This window comes from Mobula hypostoma, chromosome 8 (assembly GCF_963921235.1).
Source record: "Mobula hypostoma chromosome 8, sMobHyp1.1, whole genome shotgun sequence".
Taxonomy (NCBI): Eukaryota; Metazoa; Chordata; class Chondrichthyes; order Myliobatiformes; family Myliobatidae; genus Mobula; species Mobula hypostoma.
In genome coordinates, this window is record NC_086104.1 from 125,332,068 (window position 1) to 125,356,594 (window position 24,527).

General features: G+C 43.1%; 1 protein-coding gene across 1 annotated transcript in view; it reads left to right on the forward strand.

Moving 5' to 3' along the window:
* Positions 1 to 24,527, forward strand: part of LOC134351204 (zinc finger protein 850-like) — a 308,750-nt gene that overhangs the window by 243,815 nt on the left and 40,408 nt on the right. Inside the window, exon 18 of the mRNA XM_063057314.1 lies at positions 13,977 to 14,047. Within this exon, the coding sequence (XP_062913384.1) occupies positions 13,977 to 14,047 (71 nt within the window). The remainder of the gene's footprint in view (positions 1 to 13,976; positions 14,048 to 24,527) is intronic.

The following is a 24,527-nucleotide window of genomic DNA, read 5'->3' on the forward strand; positions in this document are numbered from 1 at the left end:
TGTCTCACAAAAGGCAATTCAAAAGCACAGTAAATGCCTACTCTGCTGTTGATGGTCTCATCTATTAATACGAAATAAATGTCTCTTAAAGCACAAGATAAGTTTAAAATTAAACAGTGACAAACATACAAACACACATGAATTCAGAAATGAATGTGTCCAAGAATCAAATTCCTGCCCAATAACTTGCTCCAAAGTAATGTGTGATCACTCTAAGATTTCTTTGTCACTAGAGGAAATGAGCACACCAAACTGCCTTGAGATTATTCCAAGATTCCTGGTGCAGCTTTGCTTGTTTTCATTTCCTTGTGAGAGTTTCCTAACCAATAGCACAATAATATTCCCATTAAGCCCTGGCTATTCACTCCTTTCTGGATAATAAAGAAATCTATGATGTTTCTTTAAAAGTCTTAAAATGAACCCTCAGTGATATTTGTATTAAACAGGACCCCTCTTAACCCTCCTAGCTATCTTGTGCTTGTAAATTTAGTGAAAGGAAATACTGGCATTATCATCAAGAGATGATGAACACATTTTACTTTTCGCAGGACTGAAAAAGCCAGAATTCATGGGACGACGAAGCAGAGGGTGTCAGCCCCATTTATATGAATCAAGTGATTCAGATGAGGAGTGGATACCTAATCTTCTTTCCAAAAAGTCACAAAGTAATTTGAATTTATTATTTGTTGAAATATTTGATGCAGTTGTTACCAAAACTTCTTCTGCAAAGTTTGGCCTTGAGCCTGATGACTATATTGTCAAGGAGAATCAAAACGAAAGTTCAGAGAGAAGGTAAAGTATTGCAGTTTCCAATTGCATTGCTGATATGGTGTGAGTTTACTTTTACTTTTCTGATACAGTATCTTGCTTTTAATTTAAGCTTTAAATAAATGTCAAAAGTTCAGTTTATTATCTTATGGACAAGTACATGCCTGAAGACAACAAAGTAAAATGTACTTATAGAAGTATCGCAGGCACATAGTATCATATCAGCGGCATTGTCAGGAAGAACATAAAATAAGAAAAACTTTTACAGTCCAGAACAGAATCAGAACAAAACACAATGCTTATTTTAGTGCAAAGTGATCTAAAAGTTTCTAAGCTGTACTGATTTGAGTATATACTGGATTTTCCAGAACTGCCAAGCAGTTGGGATAAAATTTCCTATCTTAACCTGAACTGATGATTCTCTTTTTATTTGCAAGGGATGAGAACCTTTATACCTCCTTTTAAACGTCAATATAGCCAGGGAGCTAAGAGGACTGTTGTCAAGGTAGGAAAAGGAAATACTCACTGAATAAATTAATATCTTAATATTCAATATTAATAGCGTGGTCACCTACATCAGCATTTCTATTTCTAAAGAAGAAAATGATTGAACTCTTTGGGTTTTCACAATCACTGCTGCTGGATTGATGTGCTAAAGTTAGCAACAATCTATTGGTGTTCAGGAGAGGACAATTGTTACACAAAATTTGTTAGGCACACCATCTGCCATCTCAAATTACTTTTGTTTTCATTGTGAAATGTTAATTTACAGCTTCTCTGAGGATTGGGTGTAATATGGAGGACGATCAGAGACAAGTATTCAGAAGATATGTCAAATCTCCTCTTATTCCCCAGATTCACAATCAGATGGGTTTCCTTCATTTGTTCTGGTTTTGTGGACAGGGCTGTTGTTAATTTCCAAACAACTTATTTAATTATTGTATTCAATTTTTCTCACCTGCTGATGTCATTAAATATTATTTCACAGAATGGTATGAAAGATGTGGCCTTACAGAAATTACCAACATGGGGTAGTTACTACTTTTATTTGTTGATTGGTTTGGGAATTCAGCTGAAAAACAAAGGATGAACTAGTAGGAATAAAAAGCAAAACTTTGCTACGTCATTCTGAAGCACTGTTTGAGCATCACACTTTGCACCAAATTGTCACATCACAGGTCACACCCCATTCAGACAATGACAAACGTGAAGATTTGAGTGAAATCACTGAGGAACAAGGTTCAGTGAAGGAAGATCCGGTTTTCGTTAAATGAATCAAAAGAGCAGCAAGATAATTTTGGTTTCTAAAGGTGAAGCTCAAAATAGAGACCAAAAATTGACACTTATTTATTAAGATAAATGATGGAGGTAGGATGAATATGATCTAACTTCCATCATAGCTATTTTAGTTGGATTTATGAATATATTGCATTCTATATCTCTGTACTTACTGTCCAAACTGACTTGAACCAATAATGGAACATAACGCAGGGTTCATCCACTGTGTATACATGGGTAGCAATTAAAAATAAAAATGCAATCACTCTGGTATTGTACTACAGATTCCACAACAGCCTCAGGGTCATTGAGGAATGGATATTCGATTAGATTAGATTAGATTAGATTAGATTCAACTTTAATGTCATTGTGCCGAGTGCAGATAGAAAGGCAATGAAATGCAGTTAGCATCTAACCAGAAATGCAAATCGTGTTATTTACAAACTAACTGTGAATATAAAGTAAGTGCTACAGCACACAAGTATAAAAGTATTGAGACAGTACAATATGGGTGCAATACTGCTTAGCGCTGTGATGTGAGATTCAGCAGGGTCACAGCCTCAGGGAAAAAGCTGTTCCTCTGCCTGCTGGTGCGGGAACGGAGACTCCTGTAGTGCCTACCGGATGGGAGGAGAGTAAAAAGTCCATGATGGGCAATTAGGTAGATTAGGGAATGCTGTAAAAGCAACAGGGTATCAGCCAAAGCTATATTCTCATTCCTCAATATAGACTGTAAGCTCCTTGGCACAGGAGGTTTTGATAGGACAGAATTTGTTTTGTGCATCCCGGAGGGTTTCCTTCATCAATGTGTAAATACTGTAGTTCAATATGAGGAGGGGCCAGACTGGACCTGGTACTGGGAAATGAGTCTGGCCAGGCGAAATGCATTATAATGGTGGGCATGCATTTAAAGTGTGAGGTGGTAAGCTCAAAGCAGATGTGCAGGGCAGGCTGTTGCACAGAAAGCGCTTGGTGCTTGGAATGTGTTGCCATGGGTGGCAGTAGAGACAAATATGATTCAGGCTTTTAAGAGTTTTCCGAGAAAGACATATCAGTGTGAAGTGAATGGAGGGATGTGGATGTTGTACAGGCAGATGGGATTTGTTTATATTGGTATTTAACCACTAGTCTAATTAGTTTGGCACAACATTACAGACTGGCCTGTTCCAATGTTGTACTGTTCTATATTGTATTAATTTAATTTGTTTAATCTTTGCCCATGTTGTATTATTCCAGCTCTCCCCACCACAAATATGTTTAGATTAACAAATGACAAATCAACCAACGTGTCTGAGAAAAGACGGTATGATTTAAGAAATAAAGAGAAGAAAAATTACGTTGAGGAAGAAGAGCTTCGTGATGACGACTACCTTTGTAGGTCCAAATTATCAATCTATTTCTTTAAAGCATGCATAATATATTGGGAGAATTGTGGTGATGATACAATGGAATGGGAGGCTATAGGAATGATGGAACAATGAGACGTGTAGAATGTTTGGGAAAAGAGCGCTGACATGTTGTATCAGAGTCTATGATTTCTCTTTAACTTTAACAGCCAGTAATCGCATGATTGATGTTAAATTTACTTCTGCACATTGCAGTAGGGTCAGCATCTTCTTGGTCCAGTTTATATTAATTTGCTGATTTTTTTTCATGGGTTATTTTGCCACATACTGTTGAATCCAGGGCAAGCTGGGAAACATTACATTTTGCCTTCTACGAAACCAATAGCTTCAACTCATCCTTCTGATAACCTAAAATGAACAAATAAAATATGGCTTGAAATAGTTAACATTCTTAACCTACTGTCATAACATTTCATCTTATTTTCAAATGTTAGCAATCTGATCTTAATATGAATATGAATGATTTGACTTAAATGTCATAATTTCTGATGTATTTTTGTCACTAATTATCTCAATGCAGATTCCTATAACTTCACTATATTTTCCCAAGGGATTTCTTACTGTGCAGTTACAAATGAATTCTGTCACACTACAGTACACAAATGTACACAAATGAGTTAACCTGCAGATCAAGAAAAACAAGTAATATTTCTGGATTAATTCCCATCATCTGAACTTCAGAATGAAATGTTTTGCTGTTTTCCATTTCACAGGTGTTGACTTATTTGGTGACTGTTTCCAGAATTTTCTGCTTTCATTTCAGATTTCCAGACCATATAGTCATAGATTTTTATCATTTTGTGACTGGTTGCTGTTGCAGTCTCGATTCTCCAACTAATTGTCCATTTTCCCTTCTTCATAAGAAGATTGCAGTTGCCAGCAGTTCATTTACCATTTTTAAAGTGAATGTTTCATTTTGTCTCCATCTCTCTTATTCTACTTCATAATTTCCTGAGCCTATTTTACCTAAAATAAATGTAAACACTAAGTCATCACGTTTTTGTTTGTGAAAATACCCCTCTGCTAGAAAGTATGCAACCACTTTACTCCATTGGATAGTTGATCAAATTTCATATCTTTTCTCATGCAGTAGCCCAGTTATAAATGCTTCATTAGTTCAAATTATAGAACTTTTCTTTAACCTTTTTAAAGCAGTTTTATTAGAGTTGATCCTATTTGCCATGACATTGTTAGCTCTAAACATTTTCTTTGCAGTTTCCCTGGCATCATTACAGTATTATGTTTGATGATCATGAGTTTTCTCTTAAAGTTTATAAATGAACACTTAGTTGTATTTGATTGGTCTTTTGAATGAAACAGTTCAGTCTTAACCCAAGATATTCATGTTAACTTACGCTGACCTAATGAAGTGAATTTTCACATATCTCCATTGTTAATCTGACCTACTAGGAATGTCTCTACATATAGGTCATAGCAATGAAAAATAATATTTTTTTTCTCAGCAATGCACAAACAAAATGCTGGAGTAATTCAGCAGAGCAGGCACCATCCATGGAAAAGAGATGATCAAGTCTGATGACGTGTCGGCCCAAAATGTCATCTGTTTTCTCCTTTACATCGAAGCTGCGTAGCGTGGTTAGTTCCTCCAGCATGTTGAGTGTGTTGCTTGGATTCCAGCATCCAGATGCTTTGCACAGCAGCCAGTGCATGATGGTATTATATTCAAAGGCATACAGTAAAATTATATCCATCGTGGTTCATCTAGCCTTTCTCAGCACTATCTCCCACCAGCTATAGGAACAGCAACATCCTGATCAGTTCTTAACTTTGTATTTTAGTTTGTGAAGCCTGCGAGACATTTTTTATTGAAGAATGCCCTGTGCATGGTCCACCCATCTTTATGAAGGACACTGTTGTGGATTTCAATCAACCAGACAGAGCACGTTTAACTCTTCCTGAGGGTTTCTACATAGCCCAATCAAAAATTCAGAAAGCTGGTCTTGGTGTCTGGAATGAAGGGAAGCTTATTCCCAAGGGTGTTCATTTTGGACCATATGAAGGGGAGGTTTCTAGTGAAGAAGCAGCTGTTGTCACTGGATATTCATGGGTGGTAAGTAGCTCTTGCAGTTAACAAAAGCAATACTCCACGTGTTAGGTTGCACCTGTTGAAGAGAATTTTTGGAGCAAATATGTTCCTACTAGCTTGAGACCAGCTAAACACCACCATAGGGAAAACAGTGACAGGACTGTATGTTCACAAAATGTTCCCCATAGTTGATAATCCTGTCTTCCATTATTACCACCATCATTGTTTATACACTGCTAAACTTTGGGATTAAATTATATTTCACTGGAATTAGGGAACCAGCCACGGATGAGTATTCTCAACTGAGAAAAAAATACGGAACTTTTGACCCTTAATTTCTCTCTTCTCGCCATGTTCCAGTGATTCTCAATACCATTCACACACTGTCAAGCTTTGTTCTTTCCCACTGTCAGCTGAATAGATACTGCATCACGTTCCAGCTCTGTTACCCTTCCTTTTATTCTGATTTCTACACTCCTGGATTGAGAGTACATTGAATGTTTGTGGCTAACAAGAAGTGATCAGAACTTTGTAGTAGCTAAAGAACCTTTAACTACCATGAAAAACTTTTTATAGTTGTACTGAATTCCGAATATATATTCCAGTAGCTCATTTTCCACATGATTTGAGTCCCAGGAATATTGTTGGAGTGCTGTGGTGTTAAAGCATAAACTCATTGAACAGATTAAAGGATAATTAATTGAATTGATAGTGTGGGAAAATATGCAAACATCATGCTTATGTTCTTCGTTAATCAGGGAGTTGTACCAAAATATTTTTCCATAGATCAGTAAGGCAAACAATGACCTTGAGTACATAGATACCCAGGATGAATCTAAATCAAACTGGATGAGGTAAGGAAAGATTTGTACAATTACAAATGATGACAATGATGAATAACTGATTTTGAATGTTCCAGAAGAATCAACACTTTCTCTGACAGTTGTGTTCTCTAGCTAAACAAACTTTTCTCCTCAGACCAGGCCAAGACCCACAAATTCTTCCTCAAACCTTGTGATCCTGTGCTGCCAACTGATGCTGCAATAATGTCAACTGCATTGGTGCTGATTCAAAGCTCCCAGGCTGAGCTCGTGAATTTCATCAAGTTTTCCTCTAACTTTCCTGCCCTTACATCCACTTGGTCCATTTCTGACAGCTCCATCCCATTTCTTGATCTTTCTGCCTCCATCTGTGGACCCAAACTGTCGTCTGGCATTTTTATCAACCTACTAATTCAAATGTTTTTCTTGACTATACCTCCTCTCACCCTATCTCCTGTTCCCAGGATGAGGCTTTCCTTTCCAGGATATCAGAGATGTACTCTTTCTTCAAAAACTGGGGTTTCTCTTCCTCTACTGTTGACGCTGCCCTCACAAGCATCTTCTCCATTTCCTGAACACTTGCACTCATCCTATCTTCCCACCACTTTAATAGTGACATAATTCCTCTTCTCCTTACCTACCACACATTGAGCTGATGCATCTAACACATCGTTCTTTGCAACTTCTGCCATCTCCAGAGGGACTCTATCAGCAAACGTATCTTTACTTACTCCGTGTCTCTGCTTTCCACAACCATTTGTCCCTCCCCACTAAGCACTCTCCTGGCACTTACCCCTGCAAGCTGGCCAAATTACTATACCTGCCCATTCACTTCCTTCCTCGCCTACATTCTGGGCCCCAAACAGTCCTTCTGGGTGAGGCAACACGTCACCCATGAATCTACTGGAGTTGTCTCTTGTGTCCTGTGGTCCCAAGGTGACCCCCTCTATGTTTGGAAGACCCATTGTAAATTGTGGGACCACTTTGTCAAGTACCAACACTTGATCCATCAACATTTTAACTCTGATTCCAATTCGCATTTCTGCTTCGAAATGTCGGTCCATGGACTCCTGTTGTATCACGGGGTAGTCTCTAATGTGACGGTATCAATATTTATTTCTTCTTATGGTTAAATAAATCCTCTCCATCCCCTCTTCTATTTCCTACTCTGGCCTCTTAGCTCTTCTCTCTATCACCTCTCCCATCAGGTTCCTTCCTTTCCAGCCCTTTATCGTTCATGCCCACCAAATGTCACCTATCACTCTCTATCTATCCTCCTTTAGATACCCCACCTTTTTATTCTGTTGCTTTTCCCTTTCCTTTTCTGTCTACAAGAAGGGTCTTGGTCTGAAATAGTGACTATTTATTCATTTTCATTGATGTTGCCTGGCCTGCTGATTCCTCCAACATTTTGTGCATGTTTCTCTGGATTCCTTACGTCTGCAGAATTTCATGTGTTGAAAATAATCAGCTTGCCATGTTTCAATCTGACTGGGATACTGAAACCACAGTTTAATGTCAGGCATAGATTCTAAGATCTGTTGGAGTCACAGCAAGTCTAAGGAAAGTATTAACCCACTTCACATCACGCTTCCTCACTCCTGTTGGTTTTTACCCTCCTGTTAATATCACAGTCAGAATATTCTGCATCTAAGTTGTGTGAGATTTCTTTATCTAGACATCAGATTTGAAGTTGAATCATAAACGTGTGCTTTTTGAAGTGTGCTGTTGGGAAGATGTTTTGTAACTTGTCCCCAGAGGAACATTGTTTTGTTTTGGTTAGATTCATGTATGGTTGAATGAGAATTCAACTAGAACTTGACATAAAAATCTAAAACAAACTGTAGATGCTGGAACCCTAAAATAAAAAGAGGAGGTTCTGGGAAGATTGAGGAGGCTAGTCCACATTTCTAGGAGGGAATTTGTTAAAGTTTCAGATGAAAGACTGCTTGACTGATTCCTGAGAAAGAGTCTTCCATATTTCATTTTTGAATTTGAGCCAGAACTGGAGACTTCTCTCATTCATTAGACTCTGCCAGTAGACCTCACATTCTGTGTTCACTTCACAACTTTAAGTTTTTCATTTCATATTTACTTTTTGTGTTCCAGGTTTGTGAACTGTGCCAGAAAGGAGGAGGAACAGAACCTGGTTGCCTTCCAGCACTGTGGAAACATTTACTACAGGACGTGTAAGCCAGTTCCTACTCACTGTGAGTTACTGGTCTGGTACGGTGATGATTATGCCAAGGAGCTGGGAATCACTTGGACCTCCATGTGGATGTCAAATCAGGAAGCAAAACGTGAGCATTCTGATCAGTTTAACAAACTCCAGGAAAACAATATGTTTACTGTAAATACATTATGTGTGTTTTAAGTGGAACCTATAACACTATCAAAAACAACGCAGCAATAGTCATGCAGATGAGATATTTGACAGAAGTTAAAGCACACAGAATTGCAGTGAATGATATCATGGATGTCAACAGTGTGTATGTTTTGTGGATGCATTGATTTATTGAAAAAAAACAGAGCTGGACCATCTCAGGCTACGTCCGCACTACGCCGGATAATTTTGAAAACGGTTTGAGTAAAAACGACAGGCATCCACACTAAGTGTTTTCAAAATATCTCTGTCCTCACGAACACGGATATTTGGGCGAATCTCCTCTACTGGGCATGCGCAGGACACACAGCAGACAAGCGAAGAGGAAACAGTATAATTCGTGCGCGTTTGTCCAGTTACAGAGTAGAAAAACTTCAAAGGAAATACTCTTAGCTTTCGCGCAGGAGGACTTAAAACTGAAAAAAAAACAAATACTGGAGCGTATGGAGGCAACCGACAGGGAGTTCACGGACAGTCTGACCCAGCTGACGACGAACATTGAAAAACTGTCTGTCTGTATCTTGTTTTATGGCGGTTGGCATCCAGCTTAATGGTGCATTACCGCACATTGAAAAACTGACTAACTCTGTTGCATTAATAAGGCACCTTGTTAAATATATAAAACATGCATTTGTGCGCATGCGCCGGTCGTGCATGCCGCTTGTTACAGTCGCTCTGTCTAGTTTTCTTACTTTTCTTACTTTTTTAACTTAAGTTATTTGTTGTATTTTTTTTTCACGGTTACACATTGAAGCTGCCCCCTCTCTAACATGCTGGTGGAGAGAGTTTTATTTGGGTTTTTAGCGCTGGAAATAGTTACATTCGGCCACGTCTCATTAGCGTGGCAGCACTATTGTCGCATTGTTTATTCCAGGGACCAGCTGATTGTGCTTATGCCGGCCGGTTTTAGCGAACAGAGCGGCGGACCCCCAGGCTGAAATCTGGAGGAAAACACAGAGGATGCAGAGGGCGATCAAAAAGGCGAGGGAAGAGGACCGGGTCGAGACAACAGAGGCTTATGGAGAAGAGAAGTTATAAGCCGTGTCTCCCCTCTCTCATTATGGGCAATGTGAGATCGCTGGGTAATAAAACGGACGAGTTGACGGCGCTTGTCAGGAGCCAGAGAACATTTCGGGAGAGCAGTGTTACGTGTTTTACTGAAACGTGGCTGCACGAGGACATAGCCGATGAAAACGTTTCCATAGAGGGCTTCCAGACCGTTCGGGCTGATCGGAATTGCACTGAGAGCGGTAAGCGTAAAGGAGGGGGGCTTGCTGTTCTGGTAAACAACAGATGGTGCAATCCTGGTCATATTACGATCAAGGAACGTGTTTGTAGCCCGGATATTGAACTTTTTGCTGTTGAACTCCGGCCATATTTTTTGCCAAGGGAAATCTCACATGAAATTGTGGTTGTTGTGTACATCGCTCCCTGTGCCAACCCGACATCGGCGTGTAACGGCATTTACACCGTCATAGCCAGATTACAAACCCAGCACCCGAGTGCCCTCATTACCATCTCGGGTGACTTCAACCATGTTACCATGGCGAGAACACTGCCCAACTTCACGCAGTATGTGAGCTGTACAACCAGAGGGGAGAGGACTCTGGATTTGATGTATGCTAATGTTGAGGATGCATACAGCTCCTCTCCCCTCCCCCCATTGGGAAGGTCAGATCACAACCTGGTGCATCTAAAACCCTGCTACGTGCCTCTGGTGAAGAGTAAACCTACAACCTTGAGGACAGTGAGGAAATGGTCGGAGGAGGCTTATGAGGCACTCCAGGGTTGTTTTGAAGTGACAGACTGGCAGGCACTCTGTGAGCCACATGGAGAGGATATTGATGGGCTCACAGAGTGCATCACTGAATACATCAACTTCTGTGCGGACTGCAATGTTCCGACTAGAACTGTCCTTTGTTATTCAAACAACAAGCCATGGGTGACAAAGGACATTAAGGACATCCTGAACGCTAAAAAGAGGGCATTTAGAGGTGGAAATAGGGAGGAGCTGAGGGCAATACAGAGGGACCTGAAAGCCAGGATCAGGGAGGCTAAAGACAGGTACAGGAGGAAGCTTGAGTGGAAACTTCAGCAGAACAACATGAGAGAGGTCTGGAGTGGGATGAGGACCATCACTGGGTTCCGGCAAACTAGCAACAGAGGAGCTGAAGGCAGTGTGGACAGGGCCAACAAACATAACCTGTTCTTTAACAGATTTGACATTGTGGCCCCTGCCCATCCCCCACATGAGCCATCTGTTGTCGGCCCCCAACCCACACATATTCCACTCTCCCCTCCTACCCCTCTTCACAGTCCCCCACCCTGCTCTCATGACTATACCCCTTCCCCACACGAAACAACACGGTGGGCTTCACAGCTGAACAGGTGAGAAGACAGCTGAAACGTCTCAACCCAAGCAAGGCTGCAGGACTGGGTGCTGTCAGTACCAGGGTGCTCAAAGCCTGTGCCCCTCAGCTATGTGGAATACTTCGCCATGTATTCAACCTGAGACTGAGGCTCCGGAGGGTTCCTGTGCTGTGGAAGATGTCCTACCTCGTCCCTGTGCCGAAGACTCCGCGCCCTAGCGGCCTCAATGACTACAGACCGGTGGCATTGACCTCCCACATCATGAAGACTTTGGAGTGACTTGTTCTGGAGCTGCTCCGGCCTATGATTAGGCCACACTTAGATACCCTCCAGTTCGCCTACCAGCCCCAACTAGGAGTTGAGGATGCCATCGTCTACCTGCTGAACCGTGTCTACACCCACCTGTACAAGCCAGCGAGCACTGTGAGGGTCATATTTTTTGACTTCTCCAGTGCGTTCACCACCATCCACCCTGCTCTGCTGGGGGAGAAGCTGACAGCGATGCAGGTGGATGCTTTCCTGGTGTCATGGATTCTTGATTACCTGACTGGCAGACCACAGTACATGTGCTTGCAAACCTGTGTGTCCGACAGAGTGATCAGCAGCACTGGGGCTCCACAGGGGACTGTCTTGTCTTCCTTTCTCTTCACCATTTACACCTCGGACTTCAACTACTGCACAGAGTCTTGTCATCTTCAGAAATTTTCGGATGACTCTGCCATAGTTGGATGCATCAGCAAGAGAGATGAGGCTGAGTGCAGGGCCACGGTAGGAAACTTTGTTACATGGTGTGAGCAGAATTATCTGCAGCTTAATGTGAAAAAGACTAAGGAGCTGGTGGTAGACCTGAGGAGAGCTAAGGTACCGGTGACCCCTGTTTCCATCCAGGGGGTCAGTGTGGACATGGTGGAGGATTACAAATACCTGGGGATACGAATTGACAATAAACTGGACTGGTCAAAGAACACTGAGGCTATCTACAAGAATGGTCAGAGCCGTCTCTATTTCCTGAGGAGACTGAGGTCCTTTAACATCTGCCGGATGATGCTGAGGATGAGTCTGTGGTGGCCAGTGCAATCATATTTGCTGTTGTGTGCTGGAGCAGCAGGCTGAGGGTAGCAGACACCAACAGAATCAACAAACTCATTCGTAAGGCCAGTGAAGTTGTGGGGATGGAACTGGACTCTCTGACGGTGGTGTCTGAAAAGAGGATGCTGTCCAAGTTGCATGCCTTCTTGGACAATATCTCCCATCCACTACATAATGTACTGGTTGGGCACAGGAGTACATTCAGCCAGAGACTCATTCCACTGAGATGCAGCACAGAGCGTCATAGGAAGTCAATCCTGCCTGTGGCCATCAAACTTTACAACTCCTCCCTTGGAGGGTCAGACACCCTGAGCCAATAGGCTGGTCCTGGACTTATTTCCTGGCATAATTTACATATTACTATTTAATTATTTATGGTTTTATTACTATTTAATTATTTATGGTGCAAATGTAATGCAAACCAATTTCCCCCGGGATCAATAAAGTATGACTATGACTAAGACTATGCCTGCATCAGTGTTATCTTGTATTTCCATACAATGTTACGTTAGGCTGTTACACATCTATTGTCAGAGAAGTACTTGCATAAATAGGTAAACCACCTTCATACAAGCAAGGACAGAAAACAGGGCAAAGTGAGTTTTCTTATTTATTCAGTAAGCAATGGGTCAAAGTATTTGGTGAGTACATTTCTAACTCTTTTGGCTTCAGTCTCGTTGCCGTCTGTTCTGAAATTGTTAGGTTATGTGGAGGGTTGCGTTCAAGAAAACAACGAAATGCTGCTCTGCGGCCATCTGTTCCGGCACGTCATGACAGCGTTTTTAAATAGTCAAAAAAGCTCACTTTACAATTTAACTCTCATGCCATTCACACCGACTGCACGGTATAACAGCTGTCCGGCAGTGTTTGCATGGTACCAAGCAGAAGCAGAAAAAGTATTGTTGTTGTGGTGCTGTCAGGACGGCGTTTTAAATCTCTCCATTTACCCCATATACATTACAAAGGATATTAGGCGTTTTCAGATTTATTCACTCTGGAGACCGTCTCTGAAAATCTCCATTTTTGGGGGATGAAAACACCGCTTTAGTCTGGACGGAGGGTCAAGAGAAAAAAGCTTAGTTTTCAAAATTATCCGGCATAGTGTGGACGTAGCCAGTCTCGAACCTATGAGCATTTTGACAGATGTAGTCAGTTCCCTTGCCCTGCTGTGGACCTCAGCAATTCCCAGCTTGTGATTTTATCTGACATGTACATTTTGCTTCTCTGTTACCCATTTTAACGGACGGACTATCACAGAGGCTAGAGGAATTGTTAAAGATTAATACATGGAGGAGATCAGAGGTAGAATCCATCATCCTTGATTATTTATGGTAATCCTGCAGAGTTTCATAAATTTGTCCCCTCCACCCCGCCCCCCACCCCACAATCTTAGAATTAATGTCTCAGGGCATCTCAGTAATGATGAAGCAATTACAGATCTCACGTTCAAATTGATTCTTGTATATTTTGCTGTAAGTGATATTTTCTGTTTTTTTTCTCTCCAGTATCACATCAAGTGACCCAGAGTGACTGTTATCCTTGCCCTCAGTGCAACATTGCATTTACCACAACAGATTTCCTTAAACGGCATTTGAGACGACACGCTGCAGCGTCCAGACCAACATCAACTGGAGAACCATCGTCCTCCAATGTAAACCAAGATGGTCAGAGTCCAATGTCGAAACGTAGGCAGGATCCATTCACACTACCCGATAGAAAGAGAACATTTGTCAAGTCAGATTACCTCAAGCTGGCAAAAAGGAGAGACAGCATGAATGTCCGGTCTGTAGTAAGAGTTTCACACGGGCGGAGAGCTTCCACCGACACCAGCGGACCCACACCGGAGAGAGGTCGTATAAATGTTCCGAATGTGGGAAGAGCTTTGGTTATTTTCACCAGCAGAAATCTCACTCTCGTGTTGAAACTTGTCACATGTGTGGGAATGTCTTCAGGGATCCATCAGCTTTCACAGTTCATGTGAGATGTTGTATCGAACAATAACGAACACAATGGTAATTAATTCCGTATTTATTAAAGTTCAATGATTCTTTCTAAATGACCTCGAATAGTTTTTTCTCTCAAATTGTATTTTTTTACTTATACGTCCCGTATTTTACAATTTTTCTTGATGTATTTATATGAGGTTGGTATACAGGCACGGGTCCCCTCGTTTCCCACAACCTGCGCGAATTGGAATTTGAGGGGCGGTATCACTGTTGCATGTTCCACAATCTCTGTCAAGGCAGCATCTTCCGACTGTTTTTATTATATTTAACAGATATTTCAGTGATGAAACAAGTTTAATTCGTATCATTCTGCTTTGTACGTATTTAAAATATTGCCGAGTAAAATTATTGATCAGCATCCCACGTTGTGCGGGTAAAATATGTTAATGTTAATAAACTGATTGTTTTCTAAATAAACGTGACTGAATTGTTGTTTTAGAGGTGGTTGCGTAAAATCCTGTCTCAGTTGCGCACTGTATTGCCGGTTGTTGTTCAAGGGAAGTGTAAATCTGCTCAGCATACTCCCGGCGTTGGTCACCATGTAATCCCCTCCTACCTTTGCCGCTCACTGCACTTCATCCCTGCTGGTTGCAGTCTAACTGCTCATTTGTCGTGCAGCATTCACAGGCTTTGTTTTGCCAAAATTCTTCCGACTCCTCTGACTACTACCAAAGACTGCGACCGGCTGCCACCGAGATCTGTGTCCGGGTCGCTTGATCCATATTCTTTGTTCATCCGGCGTGCGTAAAGTTCCACACAGTGGGCGTCTGGAATCCAGTAGGTAAGAGAGTGGAATCTGGTAGGTACGAGAGTCGAATCAGGAATTCCGGACGATTCAAGGCGAGAACGGAAATGCTGTGTTCGGTAAGCATACATAATAAATGTGAGACGAGTATAAAGTAGAATTCGTAATTTGCACTGTCTGGAGATTCCCCGCCCCCACTGGGGGCAGCGCGGATTAGATGGAGTGCTTCTGACCCCCCCCCCCCAACTCCGATTTACCTGTTGGGGCGAAGGAAATTACCTTTATTGATGATGTGATAACTAAAAGAAAGGGTGCGTGCAGTGAATAATGATCCTTTAAAGACTGAACGTGAAGTTGAGGGAAGTTTGCTCGCAGTTTGTGTGTTCTGTGCTGCTTCTTTTTGTGTTCTGTTGAATAACCGAACCATAGCAGCTACCCCTCTGCGGTCTGTGCACATTTGGCAAAGCCCAAAATGACAAGCAGCGTTTAAAGGGAGAGGAAAACTCCCTGATAAACACTTCACCCCAAAGAAATGTACAATGTTCGATTATTACAGATAGCCTGTGTGTTAAGCTGAGCGAAGGTTCCTGAACAGTCGACAGTCCTTACTGTGACTTCTCATCTTTCTCTCTAGCCCAGATGAAAAGTCTCGGCCCGAAAGTGTTTACTCTTTTCCCTAGCTGCTGTCTGGCCCGCTGAATTCCTCCAGCGTCTTGTGTGTTTTGCGTTGGATTTACTGCATCTGTAGATTTTCTCGTGTTTGTCCAGACTAGAAGGGATTTTGTGGATAATTCTGGTTACACGACTTTCGTATTTAGAAATATAATAAGCTCGCTTGCCCCGACCCTTTTCCTGAGATCTGTCATTCTGCTGCTAGGTTCTACTCATTTTATTTACTCCCCATCCTACATTGGTTTCCTATGCCTCCCAAACCCTCGTCTCCAGAAACTTTTATGAGCCTCCCCCACCATCTTCCCATCTTAGTATCCCTGACATCTCCAAACTTCGAACTTTTCCTGAGCCCAGGTCCAAACCCCACAATTCGCTGACCACAGCTCCACCCCTACCCTTCCCTGACCCTAGTTCGTAACTCCCTACCCAACCTCCTCCGCACTAGCTGTCCCGACCCACCGCTGGTCTCCCACGGCTACTCCTCATCTCCACAAATTTATTTGAATTTCACTCCCCTTGCATATTCTCTGAACTCGCCACCCTTTTTTGATCCTGTAGATTTCAGCCCTCTCCTAATTCTAACTGCAACCGTCTACGCTTTCCTGACCCCACTACCCGTCTCTGACTCTGGCTTCCTCCACCTACCGTTCGCTGACTACAATCCCCTACTCTTCCCTGAACCTGTTTCCGACATCGACTCCAGCTGTAAGCTCTTACCCTTTTGCTGACTCCTGCTCCAATCTCTCACGCTTCGCTGAACCCACCCCCAACACTTTTCACTTCACTGGCCCTGTTGCCAACTTCTGTTACGTCTTTACTGTCGGCTCTGACCTTACCTACCGTGAGGCAAAAAGCTCTTTGTCCTCCTGTACCCAAATTCTCAATGAGCTCTGCACACCTCATAATGCCGAGTTCTTCCATCGGTGAGCCTATTTCTGCCGTAAGAATTTCTCCCCTCCACCACCACCACCAGGAATAATCCATTTCTCCTCCCTTCCTCTGAAGGTAGAGGCCCAGAGCCAGTAAAAGTTCCTCATATGACAAATCTTTAATCCTGGAATCGTGTTCGTGAACCTTTGAACGCTCTCCATCATCAGCACACCCGTTCTTTAATACGGGGCCTGAAACTGCTCTATGAAGCCCTGAAGCATTGTATGCTTCTTTTTGTATTCAAGTTCTCTCAAAGTGAATGGTATCATTTGAATTTACTACCAGTTTAGAAAATAGTCAACACTTTTATTCCTTCTACTAAAGTGCATGACCATACACTTCCCGAAACTTTCATCTGCCACTTCTTTACCCATTATTCTAATCCGTATAAATACTTCTGCAAACTCCCTGCTTCCTCAACATAACCTACACGTCCACCCGTCTTCGTATTGTGCACAAACTTGGCCTAAAAGCCATCAACTCTGTCATTTAAATCATTGAAATGCACCATGAAAAGAAGCAGTCCCGACACTAGCCCCTGCAGTCACACCACTAGTTACCAACACCAATTAGAAAAGGTAAACACAAAATAATCTGCAGATGCTAAGGTCAAAGCAACACTCACAACACGCCAGAGGAACTCAGCAGGTCGGGCAGCATGCATGGAAAAGATCGGTCGACGTTTCGGACCGGAACCCTTCTTCAGGACTGTAGGGGGAAGGGGCAGAGCCCCTGTAAAGAAGGTTGGGGGAGGATGGGAAGGAGAAGGCTGGTAGGTTCCAGGTGAAGAACCAGTAAGGGGAAAGATAAAAGGGTGGGGGAAGGGAGGCAGGGAGGTGATAGGCAGGAAAGGTGAAGAAAGAGTAGGGGAAAACACAACGGGTAGTAGAAGGAGACGGAACCAAGAGGGATGAGGTAGGCAGCTGGGGGAGGGGGCAGAGAGACATCGGGATAGGGGAAGGGAGGGGGGAGGGAACTACCGGAAGTTGGAGAATTCTATGTCCATACCAAGGGGCTGGAGACTACATAGACGGTATATGAGGTGTTGCTCCTTCAACCTGAGTTTAGCCTCATCATGGCAGTAGAGGAGACCATGTATGGACATATCTGAATGGGAGTGGGAGGCAGAGTTGAAGTGGGTGGCTACTGGGAGATCCTGTCTGTTTTGGCGGACGGAGCGGAGGTGCTCAATGAAGCGATACCCAATCTGTGTCGGGTTTCACTGATGTAGAGGAGGCCGCACCAGGAGCACCGGATGCAATAGATGACCCCAACAGACTCACAAGTGAAGTGTTGCCTTACTTGGAAGTACTCTTTGGAGTCCTGAATCCCCAGCTGCCTACCTTGTCCCTCTTGGTTCCGCCTCCTTCTACTACCCATTGTGTTTTCCCCTATTCTTTCTTCAGCTTTCCTGCCTATCACCTCCCTGCCTCTCTTCCCCCACCCCTTTATCTTTCCCCTTACTGGTTCTTCACCTGGAACCTACCAGCCTTCTCCTTCCCACCCTCCCCCCACCTTCTTTATAGGGCCTCTGCCCTTCCCCCTACAGTCCTGACGCAGGGTTCCAGCCCGAAACGTTGACCGATCTTTTCCACGGATGCTGCCCAACCTGCTGAATTAGAAAAGGTGTAGTTTATTCCCACCCTTTCCTTTGCCAATCAGCCAATGCTCTATCCATGCTGCCAATGCCATGGGCTCTTATCTCATTTAGCAGCTTCATGTGCGCCATGTGAAAGGCCTGCTGAAAATCTTGAGTACACAACATCTACCCATTCTCCTTTCTTTACCCTGCTTGTTATTTCCTCAAAGTATTCCCTTAGATTTGTCAGGTATGAGTTTCCCTTAAAGTAACCATGCCTATTTTATTATGTGCCACACTGGCATATAATTTCCTTTCCTCTGTCTCTCTCACATGAAGAGTTGAAAGACTTTTGCAATTTTCATTCCTCCGGAATCATGCCAGAATCAATTGATTCTTGGAAGATCATTACCAATGCCTTCACAGTCTCTTCAGCTACTTTTTCAGAACCCTGGGGTGTAGACCATCTTGTCTGGATGACTTATCTATCTTCAAATTCCAAAGCATACTCTCCATAGTAATTGCAACTGCACTCATCTGCCCCATGATCCTCTTGAACTTTTGGCATACGGCTAGTGTCTTCCATGTAGAAGACTAATAAAAAGTAGCAGTTCAGTTCTTCTTCCATTTCCTTGTCTCCCATTACTGTCTCCAGCATCAATGTCCAGTTGTCCCATATCTATTTTTGCACCTTGCTTCTAGAAACTCCAGTCATTGCTGCTCTGCAGTAATTCTTGTTAGTGTCCTCTTCCAATTAAGTTTAGCCAGCTCCTCTCATATGCCTCTGTGATTCCCTTTTCACCACTGCAATACTGATACATTTGACTTTAACTTCTTCCTCTCAAATTTCAGGGTGAATTCTATCATATTGTAATTGTTGCTTCCTCAGAGTTCCTTTACCTTAAGCTCCCTCATCAAATCCAGTTCATAACACAACACCCAATCAGAAAGCACTGATCCCCCACTGGGCTCAAGCTGCTCTAAAATGCCAAACCCATTTGCATTCTACAAATTCTCTTTCTCGAGATCCAAAATCTGATTTTTCCAATCTGTCTGCATATTGAAATCTCCTATGACTATCATAACATTGCCCTTTGGACGTTATTTTTCTATCTCCCATTGTAACTTTGTAGCCCATATCCTGGCTACTGTTTGGAGGCCTGTATATGGTCCTTTTGTGTGGCCTCTATCGCTCGTGGTCCATGGGTACTGCACCTGTGTTAGTCACTGGAAGTGGCTTCTCCAGGGCGCAAGCCAGGGCAGAGTTGATATGGAGATCTGTCTGTTGCCCATGCAGTGGGACCCCCCTCTCTATGCTGATGATAGGTCCAAAGGAACAACGAAAGTCAATACAGTTTGGTGGCAGCGGCATCGCAGGAGTTGCCGTGCCGGTGCTGGGTACAGCAGTCAGCTGCCTTCAGGACTCCGACTCCGGATTTTTCCTCGGGGTTTACTCCTAAAGCCTTTCCCGTGAGCGGGTACAGCCGCAAGACAGCGGAGGTTTGAAATTGGAGTTTCCCTCTCCTCGATGAGCTACCATCCATGGTTAACAAGCCCCATCTGCCTGGAGCAACTGGTTTTAAGGCACCAGTGGTCCGCCTTTGCCCCTTCTCCTGTCAGTGAGAACAGCTCCACCAGGCATAAGAACTATGCCACGCGTGAAGGCCAGGATTTGGACTTGGTTGTCAGAGGCTGTTTGAGAAGCAGGTCAAGAAAAGCATTTGTTTAGCAGTGGGAGCTTGACCCCACTACCACTCTTCGGCTATGACTACCCTTGGAGCCTTTTTACCTTTGTTATATTTAACTCTACCCAAAACAATTCTACACGTTCCAATCTATGTCACCTCTTTCTAATTTGATTGCATTGTTTAGCAACAGAGCCATGCTACCCTGCGAAGGTGATAGATAGGACAAATGAAGAGGTAGTTACATCTAAGGTGCAGGACACCCTAAACTGGGTGACAGTTGGGAGGGAAAAGGAATTAAACAGCAAGTGCAGAGTGTCCCTGTGGCCATCCTGTTGACAACAGTTATACAATTTTGGATACTGTTGGGGGGGCTGAAGTCACAACGGACAGGTCTCTGGTACATATTCTGTCTCCGTGCTTCAGAAGGGAAGGGGGTAGCAGAGGTGAGCTGTAGTGATTGGGGATTCATTAGTTAGGGGTACAGAAAGGAGGTCCTGTGGACGAGAATGAGAATCTTAGATGGTATGTCGCCTCCTGGGGCAATGCTCTGGAATATCTCTGATTGAGACTTCAGCATTCTTAAATGGGAGGGGGAATAGCCGGAGTTTGTTGTAGGGTCTATGTAGATACCAAAGACATACAGTTGGAAGGAAGAGTGGAAAGGTTCTGCAGAAGGATTACTATTAGTGCCACATGCTAGTGAGGATAGAAATAAGATTATACAATTCAACACATAGCTAAGGAATTGGTGTAGGAGGAAAAACATACAATTCTTGGATCATTGGGCTCTCATGTAGAATTTATTCCTGAGAAGGTAGAAGACTGAGGGGAGATTTGATGGAGATATTCAAAATTATGAAGGGTATAGATAGTGTCAATACCATCAGACTGTGACCATTGAGGTTAGGTGGGACTATAAGCAGAGGTCATGGATTAAGCATGGAAAGTGAAAAGTGTAAGGGGAACATTGAGGGAAAATTCCTGCACTCTAAGAGTCGTGAGAGTGTGGAATGAACTGCCATCACATGTGGTGCATGTGTTCAATTTCAATGTTTAAGCAAAGCTTGGATGGAAGGAGTATTGAGGGCTATGGTTCCAGTGGACATTGATGGGAGTAGGCAGTTTACAAGGTTTCAGTAAGGACTAGATGGGCTGAAGGGCTTGATACTGTGCTGTACTTTTCTCTGACTCTGAGCCCTTCTGCTTGTACTTTCAATATACTGTAATCCCTGGATGTTAAGCTCCCAATTATAATTCTCTATCAACCATGATTCATTGATGCCCACAACATCATACCCGCCATTCCCTGAGTGAACTACAGGATCAACCACCTTCTTCTGTATGTTAAGTACACTGAAATATAACACTTTTAGTTCTGTATTAATTACCCTTTTGATTTTGTCCCCCTGTTACACTGCAACTCATCCCAGTGACAGCAATTTTGCCCTATCATCTGCCTGTCCTTCCAAACACTCACTACACTGTGTATCTGCTTGAATACCACATGCCCCATTGTCAACCCAATCACACAGTTTCTCATCCCCTTGCCAAATGCCAAGTCCCCACTGAGAAAAATCAGAACAATTAGACTCAAGCGCAACTGAGAAAAGTCAGGTACAGACTCCTGCATCGTTACTACCCGTGTAACCTCTGTTGATCTCTCCTCTACAACTTCCATCTGCTAAGTTCCCCAACCCCACACTGCCCATTTCAACCCTTACCCAAGAATCAGATCCAGGTTTATTATCACCGGCATGTGACGTGAAATTTATTAACTCAGCAGCAGTTCAATGCAATACATAATCTAGCAGAGAAAAATAATAATAATAAAATAAAACATAATAAATAAACAAGTAAATCAATTACGTATATAGAATAGATCTTTTAAAAATATGCAAAAACAGAAATACTGTATATTTTAAAAAGTGAGCTTCAATGTCCATTCAGGAATCGGATGGCAGAGGAGAAGAAGCTGTTCCGGAATCACTGAGTGTGAGCCGTCAGGCTTCTGTATCTCCTACCTGATGGTAACAATGAGAAAAGGGCATGCCCTGGGTGCTGGAGGTCTTTAATAATGTACGCTGCCTTTCTGAGACACCACTCCTCAATGATGTCCTGTGTATTTTGTACTGTAGGCTAGTGCTCAAGATGGAGCTAACTAGATTTATAACCTTCTGTAGCTTCTTTTGGTCCTGTGCAGTAGCCCCTCCATAGCAGACCGTGATGCAGCCTGTCAGAATGCTCTCCATAGTACAACTATAGCTGTCACCTGGATTGGAGCTGGGGCCTGGGTTACAGGGAGAAGCTGCATAGATTACTACATTAGTTCCTGCAATGTAGAAGATTGATGGGATCTGGAGAGAGTGAACCTCCTGTTTCCTATTGGGAGGTGTTTGAAAGAGAACATAAATTTAAGATCGGGTGAGAGGTCTACAAGGGACATCAGGACAGCTTCTTCATGCATAGGTCTGTGCATATCTGGAATAAGCAAACAGAAATAATAGTTCATTAGCAACATTTAATATCCATCTTAATTTAATTACATGAATAGGAAGGGTTTAGAGGGCTATGTGACAAACACAGGCAGATGGGACTTCACTCTGGGGCTACACAGTGTGCATGGATGAATTGGGTTGAAAGAACTGACTCCTATGACTGATGAAGGGAAGCACAGCAGACATTTCCTTCACTGTCATATCTACCAGTTTTGGTGGAATTAGACAGGAATATGTAAAGGTTGATTGGGAGAGGATGTTTCCTGTTTCAATCAACCCTTACAATTTCATGTTTAATGCTAATAAGTTCCATTTAATGAATGGAACTAAAATGGGATCATTGTGTGATTAAAGTTGTGCAGGTTGGTTCAGAAGCTAATCAAACAACCTCTGCAGGGTGGAGATACTCTAGTGAGGACTGCATTGGCGCATCTTCATGCCCCCAAGCTGAACTTGTCAATTTCATCAGTTTTACCTCAAACTTCCATCCTGCCATAAGTCAACTTCGGCCATCTCTGACACCTCCCTCTCTCTCCAGAGTTTGTCTCTCTGTAGATAAACTATCAACCGACACCTTTTATAATCCTACTGATTCGCATAGTTATCTCAACTATACCTCTTCCCAACATATCTCCTGTAAAAATGCTGTTCCCCTCTCTCAATTTCTTCACCTCCAAAATATTTGTTTGTAGGATGTAATTTTCCATTCCAGGACATCTGAGATGTCTCCTTTCTTCAAAGTACGAGGTTTCCCTCCTTCTACTATTGATGGTTCCCTAAATCACATCTCCTCCATTTCCCATACATGTGCACTCACCACTTCCCGCTATTGTAATAGTGATAGAGTCCCTCTTGTCCTTACCTGCTACCCCATCAGCCTCCACATCGAACACTATCCTCTGCAACATCCGTCATCTCCAAGGAACGCCACCACTAAACATATCTTTACCTCTACACCTCCCTCCACTCTCTGCAGGGGTCACTCCCTCCATGATTCCCTTGTCCATTTGTCCATCTCCACTAATCTCCCTCCAGGCATTTATGTATGCAAGCGGCCCAAGTGCTACACCTACCCACACACCTCCTCCCTCACCTGGATTCAGGGCCCCAAACAATCCTTCAGGTGAGTCAATACTTGGTATGGAAGTCAACCTGGTATGGAAGTTGTCCTGTCCAAGACCGGAAGAAGCTACAGAAGATCATGAACATAGCCCAGCACATCACGCAAACCAATCTTTCGTCCTTGGACTCACTTTACACCGCACGCTGTCGGAGCAGTGCTGACAGGATAATCAAGGACACGGCCCACCCAGCATACACACTTTTCGTCCCACTTCCCTCCGGGAGAAGACTCAGGAGCTTGAAGACTCGTATGGCCAGATTTGGGAACAGCTTCTTTCCAAGTGTGATAAGACTGCTGAATGGATCCTGACCCAGATCTGAGCCATACCCTCCAAATATCTGGACCTGCCTCTCGGTTTATTTTTGCACTACCTTACTTACCCTTTTCTATTTATGATTTATAATTTAAATTTTTAATATTTACTATCGATTTGTACTCCAGGGAGCGCAAAGCGCAGAATCAAATATTGCTGTGATGATTGTACACTCTGGTATCAATTGTTTGGCAACAATGAAATATGAAATATAAATTAAGTATACTTCACCTGCAAATCTGCTGGGGTCATCTTTTGTGTCTGGTGCACCCTCTACATTGGTGAGACCCATCAATAATTGAGGGACTGCTTCGTCGAGCACCTCTGCACCATCTGCCACAAGCGGGACTTCCCGGTAGCCAAACATTTTAATTACGATTCCCATACCTGTTCCTACCAGTCGATCCAGGGTGGGGGGGGGGCAATACCTTATATTCTGTCTGGGTACCCTTCAACCTGATGGCATGAATATCAATTTCTCCTTCCGCTGAATGGAAAATCGTCCCCCTCTCCTCCATTCCCCATGTACTTCTTGTCACCTGCCCTGGGTGCCTTCCCCTTCCCTTTCTAGGATTGTCCACTCTGCCCTCCTATCAGATTCTTTCTTCTGCCCTTGACCTTTCTCACCCATCTGGCTTCACCTATCACCTTCCAGTTAGCCTCTTTCTCCTCCCCCACTTTTAATTCAGGCATCTCACCCCTTCCTCTCAGTCCTGAAGAAGGGTCTCAGCCCGAAACGTTGACTGTTTACTCTTTTCCGTAGTTGCTGCCGGACCTGCTAAGTTCCTCCAGCATTTTGTGTGTTACTCTAGAG